Source organism: Schistosoma mansoni, chromosome 1 (assembly GCF_000237925.1).
Source record: "Schistosoma mansoni strain Puerto Rico chromosome 1, complete genome".
NCBI lineage: Eukaryota > Metazoa > Platyhelminthes > Trematoda > Strigeidida > Schistosomatidae > Schistosoma > Schistosoma mansoni.
Genome location: NC_031495.1, coordinates 59,513,467 through 59,541,356, shown reverse-complemented (window position 1 = coordinate 59,541,356; position 27,890 = coordinate 59,513,467). Strand labels below are relative to the sequence as shown.

At 34.6% G+C, this 27,890-nt stretch overlaps 1 protein-coding gene across 1 annotated transcript; it reads right to left on the bottom strand.

Moving 5' to 3' along the window:
• Positions 1-1,434: 1,434 nt before the first annotated feature.
• On the bottom strand, positions 1,435-27,890 carry Smp_194390 (putative suppressor of cytokine signaling; the record flags this gene model as incomplete). Its single annotated transcript, XM_018795044.1, has 6 exons — positions 1,435-2,154; positions 4,233-4,401; positions 7,372-7,947; positions 8,113-8,545; positions 15,824-16,400; positions 27,506-27,890. The coding sequence occupies 6 exons, from the start codon at positions 27,888-27,890 to the stop codon at positions 1,637-1,639; spliced, it is 2,658 nt and encodes an 885-aa protein (XP_018649395.1). The 3' UTR covers positions 1,435-1,636.

Sequence of the window (27,890 nt, the reverse complement as noted above, 5' to 3'; positions counted from 1 at the left end):
CCTACTTAAATGAACTATTTATTATCATTAGTATTGTAGTGAACAAAAAACTAGTTGAGGATAATCGAATGTATTTAAGCACAAATTACAGACTATCTCACTAAATTCTGATAATCATACAGCGAATAGTTAATTTGCAAAATAGCAATCAATTGTCTCAATCTTAACTGTTCCTTTTGAAAATATCAATCCGTATTCTCTAATTCCATTGTTTATGCATTTTCCTACCAATTGCGCTTCATTTCAGATTTTTCCTTATCGGTCTTCTGCCAAAATACATTCTATGTCTGACGGTCGCCATATACTACTTATATGGATATAAATAGACCACACTACAGTATTTGTGTTTGTAATGTAAAAGAAAACAACAAAAATACGAATTGATTGTCATAAAAATTACACAGTTCATTATTATTTCAGTAAGTAGATGTAAAGAACATTGGAACATATTTAAACAGTGATTGAATCTTACTACTCACTACTACTACTACTACTACTACTACTACTATTACCTACTTGATATACTCACATTGATAAGAACAGCTATATGAAAAATAAACAGTGAAAAGAAAACGAAAAGAAAACCACCAGAAGAACAACAAAGGCAAAAGAAACTATCAGCCAAACAATATGACCAGTACACTTATATACATAAATAATAATAACAAATGGAAAATTCAATAAAAATAATGAAGTTTATGATGTAAAAGTTTATCTTATCATTGTCTATGCATAAAACCCAAGAAATAATCAATAAGAGAAAGAACATGAAAATAAGAACTGATATTTTAAATATTTAAATCCATTTGAATGTTGTATTGATTTTAAGTCAAAACTTGTGTTTATATATTTTTTTTCTGGTTAGCGTTTTACACATTACTCAGTGAAATAGAAGCAGATATGAAAAGGATGAATAACAACTGGAAGGAACTGGAAAGGTTTGCCCAGGACAGGGTTGAATGGAGAATACTGGTCAGCGGCCAATGCTCCTCCACGAGGGGTAACACACATAAGTAAGTAGTTGTGTTTATATGGATATTTATCAATTAAACGTTCAATTTAAAATTTATGAATAAAAATTCTATGGATATATATATTGTAACTATTTGAAGATAAAATATAGTTATATATATTTACAAATATAATGTGAGGTAGATTCATACATAGTGTTTTTCTTCATTGTTCTTTAAAAAAAAGATAGAACTATAATTGAATCAATTATGTATTCGTATATCTAAATATTCACCAAACAAACCATTTGTCATAAAAAGGAACTACTGTTAATTATTAAGTAGTAGTAGTAATAGTATAGTTTGTGATATCCACTGGTAAATTTTCAATGATTATAATCATAGTAACACAACATCAACAGTTACATAAAAAAAACCCGACTGCGATCAATAAAAAATAGATGTGAAACAAATAAACAAATAGAAGTAAACGAACAACACCAGCACCATCACCACAACACAATGATGTTTTTATATTTAAGAAAAAGAATTTGTGTAGACTATCTATTGTCATGATAATCTTTGATAGTTCTTCTGTATAGATATTGAATGAATAACAACAAATTCTTAGTTATATATTGGAATGTAATGCTAGAAATGCTGATTGTAAATTGATCATATTATGATTAAACTTTATCATTACTACTATTCATATTGGTTAATAATTCTAAATAAGCTGGAATAAATTCCGCATAATATTGACTTTCTTTTAAATAACGTAATATATTCGATGGTAATGGTAATAAATCAATATGATCATGTCGAACATGTATTAGTAATTCAAAACGACATAAATGTACTAATGATGGAACAATTAAAAAACGTGATAATGGATGAATTAAAGAAGCTTTAATATGTGTAGTAGAGGTAGAACGGCGTGTGGATTCAAATGGTTGTGATGTATTATTATTATTATTGTTATTATTAAATTGTTGAAGTTGTCGATGTTGGTCAGATTGATGTTGATCATTGTTAATAAACTGTACATTGGTATTAATATTAATAGATGGTGAAGAATCATCAAGAGTTGGTAAAAAATGCATACGATCTTGAAAAGAATCAACCATTACACGTTCAATACATTCAGCTACACTTGATGAAACATTGTTATTTAAATCATTTAATAGAGCCAAACTAAATTTACCTGTAATTATAAATGAATAAATAACCAAAGATAACTATTGTAATAAAATGAATATTGAAAAAATATTTTAGATAGGAAGTTTGTGAAGATTGTTAAATTTTCAGTTTACATCATAGACTAATCCTAGCTAGACAAGCATTGGAAACTAGGATGTATTGAAAGTGCAGTAACGTGAAATGACAATGACTCGGTAGTTTAGATATTAAGAGATTGAAGGTTCTGGCTTCGCCCATTATGACAGGGTCGTGGATGTGCACTACCGAGCAATCCCATATTAAGATGAGACAGATTTCCATTGCTTCCTAAATCTCAATGACTGCCTACTTGAAACCATTCTGTGATGTAAACTGTGAAATTAGAATCTCAGTAAAATGAAAAATTTCATCATTAACATTTATATTAGTGTTGATTGGTGAATAAACATTAACAGAATATTGAACACCTAGGTTTATACGTTATTATCCGAATTTTCAAAAGTTACCTGATACTGCAATGAAACTTCAGAGACTCGAAGTACACTTCTTCAGCAAAGCAGCAAAAGATACTCAATTTAATGACCTTATACAACAACTGATAGGTTAATTAAAATTCGATCAATACTAACCACTACGGAAAAAGACTGACTAATCGCTTGTTTGTATACATTAAACATTACCACAAGAAAGGTTTTGTCATGGGAATTGTAGTGTTAATATTTCAAACCATATCATTTAATGACATTCTTTCAAATTTTTAATGAGCCGTGCCTTTAAAGACAACATATATGACTTGCTATTTGTGTTGAACATAAATTTTCTGAAGTGTAAGGTTCTCCATTAGTAATCTAGACAGAACCAATATCAAATACATTGTACTTCTCTTTTAGTTTACATTCCTGTTTTTAGTTATTGACAACACTTGAAAATCAAGTAAGACCGTAATTGCAGTTTAGCTGTTTATACTATGCTCTTTTAATATCTACTGTTTTTTTATTTTTTCGTATCAAATTATACTACTTATTAATATTTAGTAGCTTATATCACCCTTAATCATTTTCGGGCGCTTGATAATAGATCCCTTTTAATGTATGGTTTTGTTAAGTATTTCCACGAAAATGCGATATTTGATAAATTTACTGTTGTAAATGTACTTAATGAACATTCTTAATCGTTTGTCTTCATTAACCATTTAGTTGTTTGTAACAGTGCATATATGTGGTGGTATATATCTCGTTTCAATTTGTTAGTTGACGAATTGACAGAGCTACTAACTGTTACTTAGTCGATCAAATGTTTTTTGTAAATAATTCCTATATAAATATCACAAAAAGCACTTCTTCTCGAGTCGTGCCTTGATGTGTGTAAACACCTTCAACAGCTTACGAATTAGCACTTGCTAAAATGCACAGTATCATTAATAACAGTACCATATCGTAGACAAATCTTGTGTTTTGATTCCAGAACTACGAGCGCGTTTAACATCATATAATATGGAACAGGAAGAATATATACATAAAGTTCGCTTGATTAAATTGATTAAATATTCGAGATAATTCCTTTACTTAATATATCATTCGTTCTCACAACCATTATTAAATAACTACCAGCGGTGTATGAATTTAAAAAGACAATACAAAGAGATGACTAAATTCTATTATCATACAGCATAGATAACAAGACCATCAAATACATGAAGCGAATACACATAAAATGAAGATGAAAATGAGGGCGAATTGATAAAAGAATGGGATTTAAGATGTACAAATATATTAGAAAGCGAATTAGTCATCGAGCCATTTGACTAACTAACACTTAATCTAGCAAAACGTATATACGTGTGGGCTGTAATGCGTGATCACTCATACATGATCATACAAACATGATAGCAACAACGTAAATATATTGATAAATTGTTACTGACCGGGTGACATCGTTTATTAAATAAGTCAATTAAAGGGCTTGATATATTTGAATACATACAAACTGAAGTGTAGTTGAAGGTGTTATAAAATAAGATATTAATCTGAGCAGTCGATAGAATATGTAAAGTATTTAACAACTATTTTTATTGCACCGATTTGTACTGTTAAAATAACTTACCAGCCAGATGTTCAATCCTTGTATGGTAAATTTGACCGCCAGAGCGAAAACTGACACTTAAAATATATGAATCATGACTACTATCACGTACAAGGAAAGTTCCATCTGAACAGTTTTTTAATAGTAATTCAGCTTCCTCCACTGTCAATGGACCCCAATACCAACCAATCTTTAATAAGAAAACATTTTATGTTATTTATCGCACTACTCATTAGTAGTATAAAACGTTTTGATAAGTAAACAGTACAATATGGATATCTAGAGAAACGGAATAATTAATTTGATTCATGTACTTAAAATATGAACAACAGAAAATGTGTGCAAACTTCTTGAAATATAGCAAAGTAATTTAAAAATAAATGAAACTCCAGCATTCTTCGCTTTGTTGACTCAATTAAATTTTTACGTAACATTCATATTTCAATTAAAAAACTCCATTGAGATAAACTCATCTAGAATAAAGCAAATTCATCGATATCAATAGACAGATACAAAACTACAAACCAAATTCAGTCTGACAGTTGACGATTTAAATAAGATATATGAAACTTGACAAATCACAAAGGTTCTTATTGCACAAAGTGGTAATAAATCCACTTAATATTGTTTGGTTGACTCTTACCATTGATGTTTAGGACTGCAATTGATCAGTCTCTTATTGGCCATGTGTGCATACTGTGAGTATTCCCTCGGTATAGCCTTAATTCACAAGCATTATAATCAAAGATGGATAATGGCTAGCATTGTAATCCAGGACGCGCGTTTCGTCCCATTTGGGACTCGTCAGCTTCGGGTACACAAGCATGCAGGTATATCCAGTTGACGAGCCCCAAATGAGACGAAACGTGCTCCTTGGATTATTCAACAAGTATTGAAAAATGGTTAAAGAGAGAAAACACTTTATTAAGCTAATTAATTTGAAATAGTCTTACATATCTTTAAATAAAAAAACAACAACCCAGTACATATCTACATTAGTGTAAGTTCTTAAATAAGACAAAATGAAATCATCATTTTTATGATTTCTTAGTTAATTAGCATCGTTTTCAATATAATCAAACTGAAATTTACATTGCAGATTAATGAATAAAAAAATTTGGAATACTTTTATTCAAGTCTTTTCTCTACTATAATCTCCAAAAACACCAACAGCAACCAACATTAGCTGAGCTTGTTATATCTGAATGAAGAATAAATGAATGGTAACCTCTACGAATTATTTGTAAATTATTATTACATAGATCCTCATTAGATAATTACTAAGTAATTGAATTATATGTATATTCATATTCTTCTTATTATAAGCTTTCATTTGACTTATTGGTTACTGTTATACGATTTATCCTTCTTAACCTAATCCCAATTAATAAATTACAGTATCTCATACTCACATCCCCTTTTTGATTTGATCTTACATAATTATTACCTTTCATTTCATGGTGTGATACGGTCTGGTCTACTTGCGTATAAATCAAGTATGTCTGGAATATACGATTCACACAGTGGAGGCTGATATTTGTGTTCTGGACTGAACGGGCTGGGATAGGGGAGAAGTTGCTATACAGAGGACCAATGAGGATTTAGAGTTAAATTAAGGCTGCTAGTGCTGCTTGACACACCATTGGTGTAGCACAGGGACAAGGTCATGGAAATCGACATTCTGACTGGCAGTTTTGTCACGTGCTATTTGATGGGCCATAGGACATAAAGTTGAACTATAAAAGCGTGGCGGTAGTAAATGTACAAATGGTTTCAACGTCACGGCGCATCATACATAAATTGGAAATGCCGTTTACGAATTGTGAAGTAAATGACATAACAAAGGAATTTCTCCCGGTTAATTCCATTCTGAAAAAATTCACTCAAAAAAGTATCGGAACATATTTTTAAAAGAACAATTAGGATGTAAAGTTTTGGGTTTGGCAAACCTAATAATAATTATTAAAACCTAAACCGTCAATTTCGAAGTGCGGATCCTAATTCTAACTCTAATACCTGAACTACATATTTTAGTCATACTTACTTACGCCGGTTACTCCCGATAGAGCATAGGCCGCCCACCAGCTTTCTCCAACCCACTCTGTCCTGGGCCTTCTTTTCTAGTTCTATCCAGTTCTTGTTCATTCTTCTCATGTCTGTCTCTATTTCTCGGAGTAATGTGTTCTTTGGTCTTCCTCTTCTCCTTCGGCCTTCAGGATTCCATGTGAGGGCTTGTCTTGTGACGCGATTGGGTGATTTCCTCAAAGCATGCCCAATCCACTTCCAGAACTTCTTCCTGATTTCTTCCTCCGCTGGAATCTGGTTTGTTGTCTCCCACAGTAACTTGTTGCTGATAGTGTCTGGCCAACGGATCCGAAGTATCTTGCGTAGACAACTGTTAATAAACACTTGTATCTTCTGGATAATGGCTTTCGTAGTTCTCCACGTCTCCGCCCCATACAGTACAACTGTCTTGACATTTGTATTGAAAATTCTGATCTTGGTGATGATTGACAATTGTTTTGAGTTCCAGATGTTCTTCAGTTGTAAATATGTTGCTCTTGCTTTGCCGATCCGCGCCCTCACATCTGCATCTGATCCACCGTGTTCATCAATGATGCTGCCCAGATATGTAAAGGTTTCCACATCCTCCAAAGCTTCTCCGTCAAGTGTAATTTGATTGGTGCATATTTTAGTCATAACCCCAAATAATTATTCTCATAGACTTAAATAACAAATCTGAATCCCAATCATGGCATTATAAAACCCTAATTCATTCGCTGTATTCTGATTGTCTGAATGTGTCGATAGCTTGTCAAGGTCATTCCCAGATTCTATCAAGCCTGTCCTTGTATTTCAATGCTACCCAAACATATAGAAAATTGTCAAATCTTGATAGTTCAATTCATGAGTCGATTAAAGCTAGACCACCGTGAAAAACCTGGAAGAACTGGACGGCCATTTCGTCCCAGTACGGGACTCCTCAGCAGTGCACATCCACGATCACGCAAGCGGTTATCCAGTGCTTCCAGGTTTTCCATGGTGGTTTAGCTTTGATCGATTCATGGATTCAACCATTAAATTTCTACAATCTCCACAAAAACTACCAATTAAATCTTAGATAGTAAATATATTCAATTATCATTTATAGATGACTTACACGTTTTAAAAGTATCAAATCTGTTACAAACTTTTGATGAGCAAAAGTATCAATAGTAGTATCAGTTTTTGAAATATTCATAGACTGTACTTTTTCTTCAGAAGATTTATCATTAGCTAGATTCGAAAATGTAATTTCTGAGTTTATACATTTTACAACATTGTCACCTTCATTCATATGCTCAACAACTTCATGTTCATGATTTTGTACAAGCGTTTCATTATGAGGTTGATGATAATCTATGAAAAGTGATGAGATATTCCTTGTATTCATTGAATGTTCATTGTCTATTGAATTATCATTATTATTCACACTTGTTACATTGACAATATTATCATCTAATCTATTTGATTGTTTTTCTGTCAAATTTAAACACTGTAAAGTGATAACAGGTGATGAACAATCCAATTTTTTATTATTCGATGGAGATATTTTCTTACAATCTGATCTCATTTGATCTAGTTGACCAATAGTAGCGTATTGGTTTTCTAAATTCAAATGAAAATTTCTTACAGCTTTGTTTTGTATTGGATAATTTGTACAATGTGTATTTGTTGTATGCTGATTAGTCGTGAACTTTATATGACATTGATTGAAATCATGACTTAAATGATGATGATGTTGCTGTCGACGGTGGTGATGATGATGATGATGATAATAATGATGATGATGATGATGTTGACAAGAATAATAATGGTAGTAATACTGTTGTTTTAGACCATGATAATGTGATGATTGTACAATTTGATCATCTTGTTCATATTGGTTATTAGAAGAAAATGGAACTAAACGATTATGATCACAATAATTGAGGTATCTTTGACAAAAACAACAACAACAATCAGATACACATGACTTAAGTGATATTTGATTATCAAGATTTAATTCGTTTAATTGATGTGAGTTTATTGGACAACTTTGAGTACAAAAACAATCTATATCATTATATTTTGAAGAAGTGTATGTTAAATCATTGAAAGACATTATTGAACAAGAGCATGAATTATTATTTGTGCATTTGGTAGTGCTAGAATTATTATTGTAAACTATAGGAGATTGAGTAGTATGATAATAATCTAATAAATTTTCAACTGGTTTCTCATTAGATATTAATGAAGATGACGAGAATGATGAATTTCCTTTTTTGGAATTGTTTATATATTGAAAATCTGATCTGAATAATAAAAAACAAATATATAAGAAATAAACTACATTTATAAAGTATTGATTTGAACAATTAAACCATTGACGTTTAATCCGAATTTTAGAAATACTTCAAAAAAAATAAAAATAAACAGTTTATAATAAGTATTAAGTTGTAATTATATGTATACACAAATGCCCTGGTACGGCCGAGAGTGGGGAGGACCTACCTTCTCTCTCGAAATGCTCTCACATGGCCACGCGTATATAGCCTCTGTCAGGGAAGTCCTTCTCACTGCCTTCCCATGACGGGGGTGTTGTATCCGAAATTGAGAGGACGAAAAGCGAATGTCCGGCGCTTCAACCGGGTTGGTGGACACGGAGGGTCTACCTAGGGGAGTTGGAAAACCCTGATTCCAAACCAATGGTGCACATGGGCTCCAGTATCCTGAGGGAACAAATGGCGTATGAATCAATCGTTGGTCACCGGCTACCATGGGACTTCATCTCCTTACGATGCTCCAGTACCTTGTGGATCAGACCTTTAGGTCGAAGGCTACGGGTGTGGCCCCCTAAGAAAACCACCTGCTTCAGTTTGGGCACCCTGGCAGTATCACAGTCCTCGCACGAATGAAATGAGATTTGTGAGGCGCGTATTTATCTGGTGCTTCTTTGTACCAATATTTATGTGTTTGAATAATAATAATAATAAATAACAATATGTAGATTCAAACCTTAATCTACTTATTACCACTTGAACTAAGAAGCAAAATCACTAGTTGCCATATAAACATTGTGAATTTAAGTTGAGTACATTAACTTGTACTGCTTATGATTTTGGTGAATAATTATTTAAATAACTTACTAAGTATACATTTATGAAGTTAGATTTGAGCTAAAAAAAATTTGTATGAAGGTTTTGCAATATTATCCAGTTGACCAAAAATATGTAGGTGTGGATCAGACTTGGAACTTTTCATTCAGTGATAGGTAGTTAACTACCACAGAGCCAACCATTACACTACTGTTTTATTTGCTAGTCTACTTCTATTATGATGTGAAAAACATGTATATTAACCTCATTTCATTAACACTTGAATCATTTAGGATTCCGTTCAACTGTCATCATCCACTTAAATAATAATAATAATAATAACGGTAATAATAATAATTGTGATAGAGCCAATCACTTTTCGATATGAATATCAGTTCAATCTTGTGGCTATGTGATGCTAAAAAGTTTTAGAATTAAACCAAAATATTTGTCCAGTTTTACACTATTTGTAATGAGTCTTCAATTAAATGTCGGTCGATTAATATCAGAAGGGATTTTTGTGGATATTATAGTAATTTCAACATTGAGATCATGAGTCAATTGAAGCTAGACCACCATGATCTCAACTATTAAAATTACTATGATATCCACAAAAACTTCTGATGTTAATGTTGAGTCGGCTTCCAGAGAACTCCAACAGAGCCTCCAGAAGCTCATAAAGAGCCCCAGCCAATCAGAATACGATGGGACATTCTAGAGTTCCAACGTGGCGTGATACTATTGGTCGGTATCATAATATGTCGTTAATGGATTGGCTAACATCTATAAATACCTATGATTTTCTGTAACAAGATTGAACCTTGCAGTAAAGTGTTTCTCTCATACTCGTGTCTTCTTCAGTAAAGTGTTTCTCTCATACTCGTGCCCTGGGGTTATCGAACTAGGCTGAGTAGTGCTAGCCCTGGGGTTATCGAACTAGCTTAGGATCCGAATAAAGCGTTCAACCTTCAAGACATATCAGTGGCGACGGGAAAATGACAATGAACATTTCTCTGGAGCAATTAGAAGCCTATATGATGCGTCAAGAAAAGAGGTTTGAAGAGTCCCAAATTAGAATCATGGAAACCCTGATGCAGAAATTCTGCCTGTCCGAGAGAAACCCTGCTTCTAGTGAATCACAAGTATCACATACTGATTCAGTCATTAACGCCATACATGAATTTAATTTTGATGGTGTAGCAGGTATAACTTTTGAGTCGTGGTTTAAGAAGTACGAAGATTTGTTTTATATTGATCTTCGCAACCTGGATGACGCTTCGAAAGTCAGAATACTTCTGAGGAAACTTGGGACTGTGGAACATGAACGCTACAGCAACTTCATTCTTCCGAAGAACCCACGAGATTTGAGTTTTGATGAAACAGTCAAAACCCTGTCCCAAATCTTCGGAGAACAATCATCTCTATTTAATATCCGTTATCAGTGCTTAAAGTTAACGAAAGAACCTGGAGATGATTGGGTGAAACATGCAGGAATTGTGAACCGTGAATGTGAGAGGTTCAAATTGTCGTCCATGTCTGAGGACCAGTTTAAATGTTTAGTATTTATCTGCAGCCTGCGTTCACCTGATGATGCTGATATCCGGACCAGAATCCTAAGTAAACTTGAACACTGCCCTAACATGACCCTACAGGAAGTAACTACCGAGTGCCAAAGGTTAGTGAACTTGAAGCATGATACCTCAACGGTAGAAAACGGTAACTGTTTCCATAATGTCAATGCAGTCAAGAGAAAATCCTTGCAAGGTTCCAGCACACCTAATTATCGTAATAACGGCGACAAACCATCATCTCCATGCTGGGCATGTGGAGGCTGGCACTATAAGAGGTTTTGCCCGTTTAAAGAACATTGTTGCAGTAAGTGTCATCAAAAGGGCCATATAGAAACCAGCTGCAGAAAAAGAAACTATAAACGACATTTTTCAAAACCTTACTTCAAGAAATACAGGTCTGGGGCATTAACGAAAAGAATTTTGGTATCACATAACAAAGCTCGAAGTTGCCGCCAGAGAAGGTACGTAACCTTGAATATTAATAAACACCGCACTCGACTTCAGCTTGATACGGCTTCTGATATTACTTTAATAAGCCCAGAAACTTGGAAGAAGATTGGGCGACCCACGGTGCATCGAACTACACAAATAGCACACAGTGCATCAGGTGGAAAGTTAAATATTGTTGGAGAAATACCTTGCATTGTGTCTAAAGGTGCGGTAACAACAAGTGCAACAGTATATCTTACAAAGAAGCCAGCACTCGATTTAATGGGGCTAGATCTTATAGAAACGCTTAACCTAGCAGACCACTCTATTAACAGTATCTGCAAACGAATCACAACTTACAACACCTCAGGGTGGAGTCAGAAAAATGCCATGCTACAAAAACACCAAGACGTATTTAAAGAAGGATTAGGCGAATGCACGAAGGCTAAAGCAGTGCTAACTCTAAAGCCTGCAGCTACTCCCATTTTTCGACCTAAAAGACCTGTGCCCTATGCTGCTCTTCCAATAGTTGAACAGGAGTTACAACGACTTCAGCAAATGGGTGTTATCGAGCCTGTGAACTTCTTGAACTGGGCTGCACCGATAGTGGTGGTTAAGAGGTCGAATGGAAGTGTCCGTCTATGTGCAGACTACTCCACAGGATTAAATGAAGCTCTAGAGTCCCGTCAGTATCCGTTGCCCTTACCGGAAGATCTTTTCGCTAAGCTGAACGGTGGCAGATATTTTGCGAAATTGGACTTATCAGACGCATATCTACAAATTCTGGTATCTGATGAAAGTAAAGATCTTTTAACGATCAACACACACAAAGGTCTGTTCTGGTATAACCGACTACCTTTTGGGGTGAAGACAGCGCCTTCTATTTTTCAGCAAATTATGGATACCATGTTACAAGGTATTCCAGGGGCAGCAGCTTACTTAGACGACATCATAATTATGGCGGTAGATAAAATGGACCTGCAGAAGAAACTGGACCAGGTACTAGAACGCATAGCCGATTATGGTTTTCGCCTCCGAGTGGAAAAGTTTGACTTCTATATGCAGAAAGTACGGTACCTTGGGTTCATAATAGATAAAGACGGAAGACGACCAGATCCAGAGAACATTGAAGCAGTGAAAACAATGCCTAGACCCAGGGACATTGCCACCCTACGATCATTCTTGGGATTGGTCAGCCATTATGGTACCTTCCTCCCCGATCTCCATCGTCTACGTGCTCCAGTAAACAACCTACTACAAAAGAGTACGAGATGGAATTGGTCTGCAGACTGCCAAGCGTCTTTCGAGAAAATCAAGCAACTCCTGACTTCCAATCTCTTATTGACACACTATGATCCTTCGCTACCGATAGTCGTCGCTTCAGATGCTTCTAACTATGGTGTGGGTGCAGTTATCTCTCACATTTTTCCTGATGGGTCTGAAAAAGCTATCTCACACGCTGCCAGATCTTTGACAACGACCGAAAGGAACTATAGTCAGATTGAAAAAGAAGCCCTATCAATTATCTTTGCAGTGAAAAAGTTCCATAAGATGATATTTTGCCGACATTTTACTCTAATAACAGACCATAAACCACTACTTGCAGTTTTTGGGTCAAAGAAAGGTATTCCGGTCCACACAGCTAACCGACTACAACGATGGACAACCACACTTCTGGGGTACGACTTCAAGATAAAGTATCAGTCTACTACTGCCTTCGGACAAGCCGACGCATTGTCAAGATTAATAGGCTCCCAATCAAAAACCCCAGAGGAGACTCTTGTAGCAAATATAAAAGCCGAGGAAGAAGTTCATCGTGTATTGGATGACGCAATCACTGGACTCCCAGTAACCATTGAAACTATCAAGAAGATCACTGAAAGTGATAAGATACTGAGCACAGTCAAATGCTATCTCTCGACCAAATGGCCAAGCAATCGCCTTGACGGAGAACTCTTGCAATATTTTCGTCGACGGGACTCACTAATGGTTGTTGACTCGTGTATTATGTTCGGTGATCGAATTGTTATTCCGAAGTTATTACGTCACAAGGTTCTCAAGCAGTTTCACAGTGGCTATCCTGGAATAAATAAAATGAAATCGTTGGCTCGTAGTTATGTTTATTGGCCGTCAATGGACAAAGATATCGAGAATAAATGCCATAACTGTCCATCATGCATTCAAGCCGCTAAAAATCCTGTGAAATGCGAACCTCAGCACTGGCCTACGCCTGCAGGACCCTGGGATAGAATTCATGCAGATTTTGCTGGTCCAATCCAAGGAAAACTGTTTCTAATTATCGTGGATGCATTTACCAAATGGCCGGAAGTATATACCATGCTAAATTGTACAACCTCAGAAACAATCCACAAGCTGTCTACCCTGTTTAGCTGTTTCGGAGTACCAGAGACCTTAGTAACAGATAACGGCTCGCAATTCGCCGCAGAATCGTTTAAGCATTTCTGTAAAGCAAACAGAATAACTCATCTTCGTTCTCCACCCTATCATCCACAATCTAACGGACAAGCAGAACGCTTTGTGGACACCTTTAAACGAGCATTACTGAAGGGGGGAGGCGAAGGGCCGACTGGACAGGTGATCACGAAATTTCTAACATCCTACAGATCAACTCCGAATCCGAATGTTCCGGACGGCAAGTCTCCTGCGGAAGTCATGTTCGGAAGGCGTGTTCGAACCGTCTTCAATGCCATGTTGCCATCCAAATTAGTTGATGAGCGCAGTCGCAATCCAATTATCCGGAACTTCAATGTCGGCGACAAAGTTTACATTAAATCTTACATCGGGAAGAACCGATGGGAGAAGTTGTACAAAAATTGGGAAGAGTTCTGTACAGAGTTCGAGGAACTTTTGGGACATGTATACGACACACAAATCAAATCCTTAAAGACAAAAGAACGATGCAGAATCGAAGTAACCGGCCGATTTTTCCGTTAGATTTAATCTTAGATGCACCAATGCCCAAGAACACTGAAAAGAAGCCGTGGACAAGGAAGGCGACGAGAATAATGGGACGACGTCGCAACCCAGTTGTCAAACTACAAGTTGACCCTAGAAAGAAATCTTATTCGGGGGAGGTGTTGAGCCGGCTTCCAGAGAACTCCAACAGAGCCTCCAGAAGCTCATAAAGAGCCCCAGCCAATCAGAATACGATGGGACATTCTAGAGTTCCAACGTGGCGTGATACTATTGGTCGGTATCATAATATGTCGTTAATGGATTGGCTAACATCTATAAATACCTATGATTTTCTGTAACAAGATTGAACCTTGCAGTAAAGTGTTTCTCTCATACTCGTGTCTTCTTACTGGTGTTCAAGTCGCTGAGTAGTGCTAGCCCTGGGGTTATCGAACTAGCTTAGGATCCGAATAAAGCGTTCAACCTTCAAGACATATCAGTTAATCAACATATGCTCACTAGTGACTGGCTTCAAGAGGTATTTCCTGAAGTTCTAGTGAGAAGCAGTGACCAATGGAGTTCGACCGGGTCTGTTGTGAGATAGTAACTCACTGAAGACAATGGGGGATGTGTCGCTCAATTTCGTGGATTAGTTGAAGTTAGACATCAACACCGTTGGATACCGACTCATTGGTCTAGAAGTTGAGCGCTCGGGCACGAAGCTGATAGGTCCTCGCGAGTCGGGATCGTGGATGTGCACTGCTGAGTAGTCTCGCAACAGGGCGGAATGGCCGTCCAGTGCATCCAGGTTTTCCATGGTGGTCTAGCTTTAATTGACTCATGATCTCAAGTACTAAAATTTTGGTTTGTTAAGAAAAATATCTTAATTTATATGCTTTTTCAAACGATTAAATCTCTACAATTATCAACTTAAAAATTACATCTATTGATCTGTTTAGTTTACCATACCACATCAGTACGGTAAGTTGAAATTATAAAGACAATAATCGGAGTGGTGGAAGTCGTGACAGTAGTAGAAGTAGTAGTAGTAAGGATAATAATAACAATAGGAAAAAGTAGACAGAGACGATATAATTCTAGAAGGAAGAACAAATTTACGAAGTAAAAGATATAAATATTTCAAGGGAAAGAGAAAATGCATTTGTTTCATTACGACCGATTCTAAGTCATTCTATTCAACGTCTTTAACCACTTGTTACAATAATCGTAAGAATATCAGCTCAAGTTTCTAATATCTGGCTTAGTTAAACAGTTAATGATTATCAAATTGAATAAAAATATTTTTTAGTTGAGATCATGAGTCAATTGAAGCTAGAGCACTATGGAAAACCTGGAAGCACTGGACAGCCGTTTCGTCCGATCGTGGGACTCCTCAGCAGTACGCATCTAGGATGTTAATCATGATCTCAACTAAAAAAATTACTCAAATCTCCACAAAACCCCCTTCTGAATAAAAAAATATTTGAATAATATCAAGAACAACAGTTGAATATAAATTATGTTTACACTTAATTGTGATAAACTACTGTACAAAAGAAAAATAAATAAATAAACTTACGATGACATATTTCGATTGGATTTATTAATTTCACTTGATAATTGTACTTTTGTTTTAGAATCACCAAAAAATTGATCATTATTATGTAAGTTAGATTTAATTTTGCCAAATTTTTCAGCTGGTTGACTTCGTGATCTAGTCGGTTCATATTTTCTTATTTGATAACGATAAGAATTTGAAATAGAATCAGATTTATTATGCTGTATTGGTATAGAAGATGATACATGATCTGATGATGTTCTTGAATAATTTATTGTATGTATACGTTGAAACCAATTGGATAATTTTACAAAAATATAATTCCATCGAAAACCAACAGGAAGACGTGAAAATTCTTCTTTATTTAATTGATTAATAACATGGTGATGATGATGCTGATGATGATGATTTGTATCATTTTCAGTACATAATAAATCATCTGAATCAAATTCATTGGTTTTAGTTAATAATGTAAAATGTGAAGACTTTTTCAATTTTGTTGGAGGTGATTGAGATTTGATTAATTTATTTGTAGTTGAATTTAATGATTGAAAAGAAGTTTTCGTTTGGTAGTATTCATCATTTAAAGTTGAATGATCTATTTTTTGGGAAAAAAAAGTAATTTCAGATATGATCAGAATTTAAACAAATGCAATAGAAAAACAAAAGTTAGTGAACTAATACACATGACAGTCATTCAATTTCTCACTACTACACGTACATAATCCGCTTAATTTATATTGATTATTTTAGAACATGATATCTTTCGGTGTGGTCCTGAATAATTCTCTTAATAGACCGATGAAATTCAAAGGACGTCAGGATGATAAATGTGAAACATAGAAGGATAGCGTAAGTTCTGTGGTCCAAACCAGCTACCATGCATGGTTGGAACACATGGGTAACACACAACTAGACGGAGAAGAAAGTAAAAGCCATATAGACAACTGTATCCCCAAAATACCATACAATAAAACTCAAAATTCATTCGTATTTATCGGTCGCGATGGCGACCCAGATAAGTTGTATTGGGTACCGATAAGTCTATTCTAATTCTCGTTTAGTATAAACCAGATTACTGTTTCTACGACAATCGTCAACAGTATAGAAATCGATACAAAGATGTTAGAATGAACTTTATTTCAGACGTGTAACGCAAGAAATGAGATCATGAAATGGTTACACAGGAAAGTGAATTAATGTATTAATTCTGATGCGTTCAAAGAAGAAACAAACTTCTGACCAAGAAACTGATATCAAACAGCTATCCGATAAAGTTCTTAAATTGGTGTAAAACTCAGCTAACATCAAAACTCCTGAATTCTGTCTCAAAGAAAATAAAGTATAATACTTCACCATTTAGAGGAAAATTACATAGCATAGTTTTGAGATAGACTAAAGAGAGCCTTCGAGAGAACATACTACAATCTCAAACTGATTATTATTCAAAAACTAAGCCCAAAATCCTAAATAGGCTTAAACATCATTTAAACGATTAGGTCACATCCCACTGTATTTATCAGTTCTTATATTTTGTGGTATATCAGATGAAGTTCTAGAAGTGACATCCAACGGTGATCCTGAAACTTTTGTAGACAAATAAACTACTTATAGGTACGGTAAACCAAAGTCAACTAGTATTCAAACAATCCAAGAACATGGCAAAAATAATTAAGCTGTTGAAATAGGACAAGATGAGATAGTCTGGTAGAAATTTTAGGCGGGCTTCAGTGTAATGATTTATATGAGTTGATTAACAAGAGACTGTAACGAGCCCTAATAATTTTTGGCAATACATGGCAGGATGACTTAAAAATAAATGTACACTTCAACAGAAAAATAAATTATTCTTATTCGCATGCACAGTCACAGACAATATCACTGATGGAAACTACAACTCTAGGAAAATTAATTATACCAATCCATCATATGAAAAAGTGACTATAACAACTTAGGATTAAGTAAGAAGAATATTATCTAACTATACAAACACGCTTAACAATGCATTGAATAACGTCAAATACTGTACCATACAGTCTCTATCAAGAGAGGGTATTTCTTGTAATTTTGTTGAAACACCGAGTCATATTCACTGTTTGGTTTTACACAAGATATTTTTGTCAATTTTAATCATTTTAAAAAGTAAATATTGTCAAGTTTCATCTAGCTCATATAACGCATAAGCTTTCTGGCAATGAGCTTGTAATTTCGCGCGAAAATTTACGAGGCATTATCGAGTAGACAAATACCAAAGAGAATTTAGAAATAACCACATTCCTTTTAGTAATGAATAAATAAGTTAGCATTAGCGATTATTTATGGAGATTACTGGGCTTTGTAGTTAGTATCATGGATTAGTCTTAGTTAGACAGCTATTAAAGATCAGGAAGTACCAAACAAATGTTTAGTTCTATTAAAAGACTTCTCAGCAATCCGCAACCATTATCCCACTGGGGGTCTAACTACAGTCAGTCCGTGATGTAAAGTATAAAGCAAATAAACCTCTTAAATTCCATAATACGTACATCTGTACTGAAATATTTCAACTTTAAATGACTCACGAATACAGTAAGAAACTATTTAGATACAATGAACGTGCATTTTTGACCATCATCATTAATTAGTTTTTTCTATAACCCAGCAAACCGTTCTTCTATTTTCGTGGTTCATAGGGAAAACAACCTTGAAAATAATCGTTTTCAGTGAAACGAAGCCTACCAATCAGTTTAGTAGAAAAAATTACTTTCCAATTAATCTAATCACTTGCCAGTGAAATAACGAATTGAAACAAACGAATTTCATTTTATCTAGATAATTCGTTTATCATATAGTTCAGAAAAGATAAAACCAGACATTATAAAACAGTGAATTTGAGCCAAATCATATGATACAAACCATAAAAAGAAAGGAATTAGTTAACTATAGACAAAAATGCGAAGTTTTTAAAATCTGTCTAAAAGAATGACGAAAAAAAAGTGATGTGGAAAATCTTTATTGCATTGAATTAGGAAAAATGATAAATATTTCCAATTCCCCAAGTAAGTGTTAACATTTCAAGATAACTGATGGTAGCACAATAATCGGTATGGTGATTACAATGAAAGTGATGGTAAAAATTACAACTTACAGTTAGTAAAGGTCAAAAGATTTGGCCAATGAAGGTGACAACATTAAAATTTAGTTAGTCAACGTATATTTAAATATTATGCTGATCTTAAAAAGTTGTAAACAGTCAAGTTACTTAGAATAGATGGATTAAAGCTAACAGTGGAATCTAGGATGTACATTTCTTCCTATTTGGGGCCCGCTAGGTAAATGTACCTGCATTCGTGTTGATATTCACACTGAGTCTCGAACCCATTACTTTTTGATTCAAACAACAATACACTATCCACCAGACTACGGAGTTTGTATAACCCCTAAGCCTTTTAACGGGTACGTGAATATCAGCGCTGGGGTATTGATAAATCGGAATGACGAATCTTAAATAGGCCTAAAAGCGCGTCTTGGATTATACAACATCCTACAGTCCATCTATTCTAAATAACTAATGACAAATAGCTATATCGAATATATCCACACAAGATGTATATAGGCCAATAAAGACTGATCAAAATTCAGTACTGAATACTTAAAATCGGATAACTTAAACTATTATTAATACTAATATTAACCGTCATGTTAAATTGTTTGATGAATGGGAATTCTAATCGAATAAATTAGATTTCAACTTTTCGTTGAGGAAAGTTAACAATCATGACAGATTGAATTAATAATTCAGATGGTTCCAGAGAGAATTCTTACATCTTAGAGACGATATTTTTCTCTCACAAACTCACGTTGTCAGCTGAAAATCAAGTGAAAACAAGTGTAGGAAGTAATTTCCTACAAACCAATCTCTAGACTATTCCCCAGACTGTCCAACACAGAGTCTTAGCTTAGCCAAAGTCACAACAAGTATGCTTTTTGGCCTGATAAACTTTGTCTGTTTCTAGAACGCAAATCAACACTGTACAAAATAAACAATTGATACAGTCTATTAAACAGGGAAAAATAACGACATAAATAACATAACGAACAGTAACTAGAGAATAGGAAAAATGAGTCAACAAACTGAATAAATAAAGGCTCTCTATCCGACTTAAGAATTATACAGGCCACTTTCACTCATTCTCTTTGTAAGTGTAGTGATTGATGAATAAGCAAGGTATAGTCGTACTAGGTCAAAGGGAGTTAATGTGCTGGTGTGCGTGAGTTCGACTATCGATCACGCTTTACAAACAGGAGTAAATCCGGTCCGTCAAGTTGACCATTTCATGAGTGAAATATTTTATTGGCAATCGCAGGCGAATCATTTGTGATAATACCAACCAACTCTCGATTGTTAGTTGGGCGCCTGGAGAATGGAAGAAACTGTGACAGCAAAGCAGATGTTTCACGACTTATAAAAAACTATACAAACAGGTATTGCCATTAAATTCATATCCGATGCACCTATTTAATACAAAAATAAATTTCTGTTATTGGTTTTGTAGGTTCCGTCTAAACCAATGACATCAAGAAAACGAGTTTTCGAATTTGTTTGATCAGCAGTTGCGAAGAAAAAGTACTGAAGACAATTTTCTTCATCAACTTCTTACTCACGAAACCCACAAGGTGACATATTGTGAGCTTTCAATTAGGCGTAATCACCTAACGTTTACAATATAAATAAGCACATTGCTTGCCATGAAGGTTGGCCTGCGAGAACACTTTGTGGTGCATGTTAAAAACATTTTGGGGATTCAGGCGCTTCTCATAAGATTGGTAAACGAAGTGCACAATATTGAATGTTGCTATCCTCAAAATGGGAAAAGGTCACACTGTTTCAATTTCTGCGTCCGTTAGCCTGCGCATTCGAGAATCGCTGTCGTACCTCAGGGAATTTCATTCATGATTGTGATGCACATTCTCACGAACAACAGTCCAGTAACCTCCAGAAAACTTACAATAGATGAAGACCGGACATTGTGTGTTCATTGCAGTTCTTCATGAGCAATATAACAACACTATTCAAATTACCTACCTCATCTAATCGGCTGTGAGGATCCGCTAGCTGTTCTACGACCATCTCTCCAACGTACAAATTTAATATACGGCTTCTGATCCTTATGGAAATGAGAATCGAGTACTGTATAATGGCAGTACTTCGCCCTTTCATAAGTTCTGATGGTGCTCTTTAACACTTCAAGTGACTGGAACGCTACCAGACACAATGTACTTAAGAATACGCTATCCTTGTTCGTGACGTGAGAAACGATAGAGTTTGTACTTCGTACATTCTTAATGTCCATAAAGAAGAGAAAAGGTGCTCTGTCAACAAGTACTTACATCTTATATCAATTTTAAGAAATAAATAACTAATTATTACTAATTTAAAACTAATCATTTAGCTGGACGAAACGGAATGGAAAAATTTTAAAAATGGAATAGAAAAAAATTTTAATAATTGAATTCATTAGTCGATTTAAGCTAGACAACCACTGAGAACCTGGAAGCACTGGATGGCCATTTCGTCCTTATATGGGACTCCTCAACAGTGAGCACCCACGACCCCGCACACGGGACCCGAACCCAGGACCTTCGGAATATGGTTCAAAAAATCAAAAGGAAAAAAAGGTATTTATGAAAGGACACTGAAGTTCAAAATATAGCAGAAGACAAAGAGTGAATGCACATGAACCATTGTGACCATTCCACTCAACGTTTACAACCACCGATAGCGGTAATCTTGTGGATCACAACCGGACTCATCAATCTCGCTATACATTCTAGTGATTAGGCTGATTAGATTCATATCAAGATTAAATGGATGTCAATATAGACAACTGAGGAAGATAAGTTTATCATTGAAATCTACCTGTAATGCTTAGGTTCATAGAGTTCAGAAAGAGTTACGGATTTCATTTAAAAGATGCTTTGGTTGTATAATGTAAGGCAGAGATGAAATTACTTTTGTAAGAATAGTTTCAGACACAATTTGGGACATATACCATTGAAAATTTTCTTCCTTATGTTAATATTATCGTTTTTGTTAAGTTCACGAGGGTTGTAAATTTTTCGGTGTACAGATACATGGTAAAAAATCAATTATTCATGGATTGAGCATCTAAGGGGTCTACACGGTATCCATTACGTTAACACACAACATCTATGAGTTCATTGAGTATAATTAGAAATCTGTGCATGGATAATTTATCCAAATCTGTATTATAAGAGGATCATCTTAGCACAACTTACCTTTTTCTTACACATTCTATTGTTTCTCTAGAATTAAGTAATCGAAACTACTAACTAAGGTTATTGAAGTAGTCTATTTACAATACTTACTAGTAGTCTTCAGTCAAATTTAATTTCATTCTGTTTATAATGAAATGGCTAAAACTAGTTGTATACATTATGTACAGAAGGATTCAATTTAACTCTCTAGTGCTAAATTGTATTTGAGACATTTTGGCGAGACTATAATTTGTGGACGAATCAATCAGATTTAGGATAAAAGGTTTTGGATTTTGGTGCGAAATTTATTCAACCATTTGGCTAAATAGCGTCTTGGTATTTTAGCTGATGTCAGTTCATGATGAAAAACCCTAAACATAATTCCTAACCCTAATGTCCAGCTGTAAATCATAACTATACTTCTTAACGCTGGTCTATAATCCTCATTTAGTCTTAGTAGGTGGACATTCTCAAGGTCACTTTAGCGTCGCTCAAAGGTCGTCCATAAATTATAGTTTCACAGACTTTTCCAATAACTGAATGCATAATCCACATTTTAAATTTATTTCGGGTACGTTATGAATGGACGAATGCGAAAATAAGTCTCAATAGCCCATTAATTATTATTTATCATAATGGGAATAACATACATGTAGATCTATTGAATAATAACATTTACGCTAATTACAACTCTTGAACTAGTGATATTATACCTATCCGATTATAATTCTTTATTACAGTATTTTGGTTGTATGGTAGAATTTGGAGGATATTTGTATCTATCCCGTTTACACCATAAAGTTATTAAAAAATTCTATATACAGTAAATAAATATGCAGAAGAAGAAGAGATCATAATTTCTATACGTATAATTACTGAGTATGTCATAAAAATTTCGAAAATAACTCAATCAATTACTCTGTCATTATTATGTTCACATTATTAAATAGAAACTATCTCTCATAGTGGTAACTAAAGAATAACAATACAACTATTTAAGATATGTAACCAAAGATGATAATTATGGCCTATGTAATAATTCATGCTACAGTGACTTTCTGTAATCATTCTGAACGAATCCCAGACAAGTGTATGACACTTACATACATACACACATGTATATTTCTCCCATATAAGCATTAATCTCACAATGTATACACGTTTGATTTATATGTCTGTTTTTAAACAGTACATACAATTTATTAATAGGTGGACTATGAGCAAAAAGCGAATAGAAGCTAGATAGATAACATATGACAAATACATTAACAACAACAGCAACAACCATACAAAAAGCAATAGGCAGTCAGTTAAAGGAAGAAATTATGTATCTTTTAGATACGTGAGATTTGGCTCCATGCCAAGTTGAGCTAGTTATTTAGTTTAGTTTAAACTGTCACATTTCGATCAAATTAGAAGGGAGAAAAACAGGAAAAAATTGCCTATTAACCTAGCTTCTTAAAATTATTGTTAAATGGGATTTATTACAATGACCAAAATATCAGGGCAATTTTTATTGTTTTGATGAAACTAGAGGCTTAATAGAGATAAAATCAAAAGGCAACAACAAAACAGAGACGAAAATATGTTAAAATTTACTTAGCAACAAAATTCAGTATATGTAGCGGGTACAATTATCTACTTCTAGTTTCGATTTCAAGGCTATCTTGATCTACTTACTTGTTTTTACCTACGCCCGTTACCTCTCGTGGAGGAGCAAAGATTGCTCACCAGCATCCCCCATCGAATTCTGTTCTGGACAATCCTTTCCATCTGTTTCCCGCTGCTATTCATCTTTTTGAAGTCTGCTACGATTATCGACGCAATGTGTTTTTTGGTCTTCCTCTTTTTCGTTCCCCTTCACGATTCTAAGTTAGCGCTTGCCTCATGATGCAATTTGATGATTTCCTCAATATGTGTCCAATCCACTTCCAACGTCTATTCCTAACATCCTCTTCAGCTCGAAGTTGGTTTGTTCTCTCCCACAGTAGACTGTCGCTGATGGTATCCTGTCAATGGACATTGAGTATCTTGCATAGACAATTGTTTATAAATACATGTTCTTCTTTGATGATGGTTGTAGTAGTTCTCAAAGTTTCATCTCTGCGCAGTAGAACTGTCTTGAAATTCGTATTGAAGATCCTCACTTTGATATTGGTTGACAGTTGTTTCGAGCTCAATATGTTCTTCAATTGTATGAATGCAGCCATTGTTTTGCCAATCCTCGCCTTTACATTTGCATCAGATCCTCCACGTTCATCGGTAATGCTAACGAATATGTGAAACTTCCCACCTCTTCCAGAGCTTCTCCATCAAGTGTGATTGCGTCGGTGTTCTCTGTGTAGAATTTGAGGATCTTGCCTTTTCCCTTGTGTATGTTGAGGCCGATCGACGCAGAGGCTGCTGCTGCTACACTAGTTGTCTACACCTGCATTTGTCGGTGTGTATGGAATAGAAGAGCCAGATCATCTGCGAAGTCCAAATCGTATAGTTGCATCCAACATATCCATTGTATTTCGTGCTTCCCCTCAGATGTTGAGGTATTCATAATCCAGTCAATCACCAGAAGAAAGAGAAAGGTAAGGAGTGAGTAGCCTTGCCTGACTCCGGTCCTCACTTTGAATGAGTCTGTCATCTGTCTTCTATGCATGGCCCTGCAGTGGAAGTCCCGATTTCTTCGATCAGAGATTTGTATTATTACTGATTGTTTTCTATTCCTTTCGTTAATAAATGCAAACGCATTGTGTGGGCTTGCTGGGTCTTCGACTCACCCTTCGTTTTGTTCTTCTCTTTTCCAGCCCCTTCAGTCACACTACTCTGCATGCTCCTCTACTACATAAAGTGCCTACTGGCTAGACACGAATCACTACATCCATAAAAAGAAGTGGGCCATTGGTTCGAAACTAATGTGATCGATGAACATAATTTTAACAAAGTTTCTTGTTTAAACAATGACGGAAAGTGTATGATTTGAAATATGTTAAGTTTCCGATGTTCAAACGCACGTTAGTGAAAAAGAGATGCACAACAGTGCAACAATTCATGTTATCGAATCTCTTAAGAGATAATAAATGTATAAAAAGAACTCAGACTAACCAAAGGGATGTATCAGGACTTTATTAATAAGGAATTATATAGCGTTTGAAACTTACGTGGATATATACACGCTGTCATAGTGTGAATATTACATCATTCAAGTGCTTCAGTTGATAAATGTTCCCAACCTAAATAGGTTTACTTACTCAACATGTCCATAACTTTACATGCGAGATCACTGAAGGTATTAGATCAAAAAAGTAAACCGGTAGATGGATTTGTGGCCTTTTAGTGATTAAATTGCAGGCATTAACTCTAGTAACAAGTGCTCCACAAAGACTATTACAAATGAAATTTAGTCAGAATCATCATAAATAAATCTAACATTAAACCAAACAGTCATATAGTTTTTTAAGTTCCACAAACAATTCAGCTGAAATCTACCAGGTGTTAATAACACAGCAGTCAACATTTCAAGCATATTAGGTAATATTAATTTTTAATTGAGATTAAGTATTTATGTATTCGGCTTATTACTGATAGTTTTAAGTGTTTCAAGAAAGTGTTGAGTGATTTCTAAAAATTTTTTCGAAGAGTAAATCACTTTATTAGATTTAAGCCTAACTTACTCATGTTCTTATTCAATGATACTTTGAACTTACAGAGACACAGAGAGATTAATACATTGTCACTTGAGGCATTAAAAATATTTCAGATTATTTTAAACGTCTTCATTCAATTCATTAATCATACTATGTTAAAAAGATCAATCCTTAAAAATAGTCAAATGAATGCCATTAACCCTTTTGAAGGCAGAGAAAACAAAACGAATATACTAAATATTACATCAGCTGATCTATCTATTTTTTTTTGCAATACTTGATAGTTTCCTTACTTTATTGATAGATGGAAACAAAACAAAATTTCTAGTGGTCAAGATCAGCCAATGAATAAAGAGCATTTATGTCACAGTTGATTGGTCCATTAATTTAGGAGATGAAGTCTAACGACATAGCGAAAACAACAATAAAAGGGAAATTTTTGGCACTGAGCCAAATTTTTTAATATCGGGTGATTTTCTTTCACTTTATTTTTTCTTTCATACACACACAAAACACACAAGAGGTACACATTTATTTGTCACTTTTACTTACGGAGAGAATTGGAAGAAAATTCATCAGGATAAAAAAAACATCGACAGCAACCAGTACGAAGTAGATTTTTATTAGAAAATGTCAAAAAAGTGTTTAATGCCATTTGGTATTTTGAAAATTGTTGCTTTGCTGAAAACAAAAATATATGATCCTCTCCCTCTACATATTAGTAGCATCCGTTAAATTTTCATTATTTTGAACATTTTCAAGTATTAGAGATATAATTCGCAGTTGTAGTTTAATGGTGTTCTGTTAATTTTATAACTTTATAGTGAGGTGAAATACATTTCAGTAAATGAGTCCCAATCGAAGTGAAATAACAGTATAATAGTCCGGTGAATTTCACTTTACACCAATTCTTGTATTAGAACAATTTCATAACCATTAAGAATTTACATGTCGTTACAAATTTCGTTATGTTAGAATAAGAAAAAAAATTAATAATTTAAGTAAAACTCACTAAATTCGTCTACGTTAAGAGTTACATACTACATTATTATAGATCAGGTCAAGGTCATCCTTTAATTTCAAGATATGATTATTGTTATTGAATTATAAAAATCACAGCATCATGTTACACTTCACATAAAGTTCCGAATCATATTACAGTTGTTTCAAATGAAATTTTCATTTGAAAATCAGTTACTGAAGTTATAAATGTCAATCGCTGAAGATAAGTGAAGTACTTATTGCTTTGACCTAGTCAGTTCCTACGACAGTGTGCTAGGTTGTTTTACTTCAATTCTATTCGCGATGGCAACGGTCTCTTCTCTGTTCGGTTCAAACCGTACATAAAAGTACAAGCTACCTAACAAGGATGTTCAAAGTAACTGAAACGAAGCTTAAAATGACCTTAATTTACTTGGCATAAAATCGGTTAGGGTCAAACAGACCAGTTATTTTTTTCGATTTTCATATTCTAAATGTTACTATACCTTGTCCCCTCTATCTTTTACTATTCTTGGTACCATCATTTTTATACCATTATTAATCTGATTTCTTATTCCCACCTCCTCCTGATAATGTGAAGCGGGGTAACTTTGAATGTTAGACTTTATATTGTCTCCATCTTTGGGTAGGGGAAAATATTAGAAATACTATTTATACATATATAATCTATAATAAGTAGTTTTTGTCAGCTAAAAGTTAAATAACCATCATCTCATTACAAATTTAAGTATGAAATCGTATTTATAAATAGAGAAAAACGTTTTGCCCCTGTTGATAAATATTTGTTATGTTTCAAGTAACTTACTGCGTTCACAATGATCCGAAGATAATGATCGATTAGTTGGACCTTTTGAATAACGATGTGATGTTAGTGAATCGCCGGGTCTACGACGTATCGGTAGTGGTGGAGATAAAAGTAATGCCTTTGGAATATTAGTCGGAGTAGCTTCTGGTTTACAAGATAAATGATGACTAACTACATGTGGATGTGTCATATTATCCAATAAATTTCCATCGGCTGAAGATTTGTAGCATAAATGGTTACAATTAATAACATGCCGAGTATACTTTGAACGGTGTATTTGTTGTGGTGACAATAATGATAGAACTGTCTTGTTTGGGGCATGTGGTTCAAATGATAACGATAATAAAGATGAGGATTGTGTTGACGGTTGAATAACTGAGGTCAT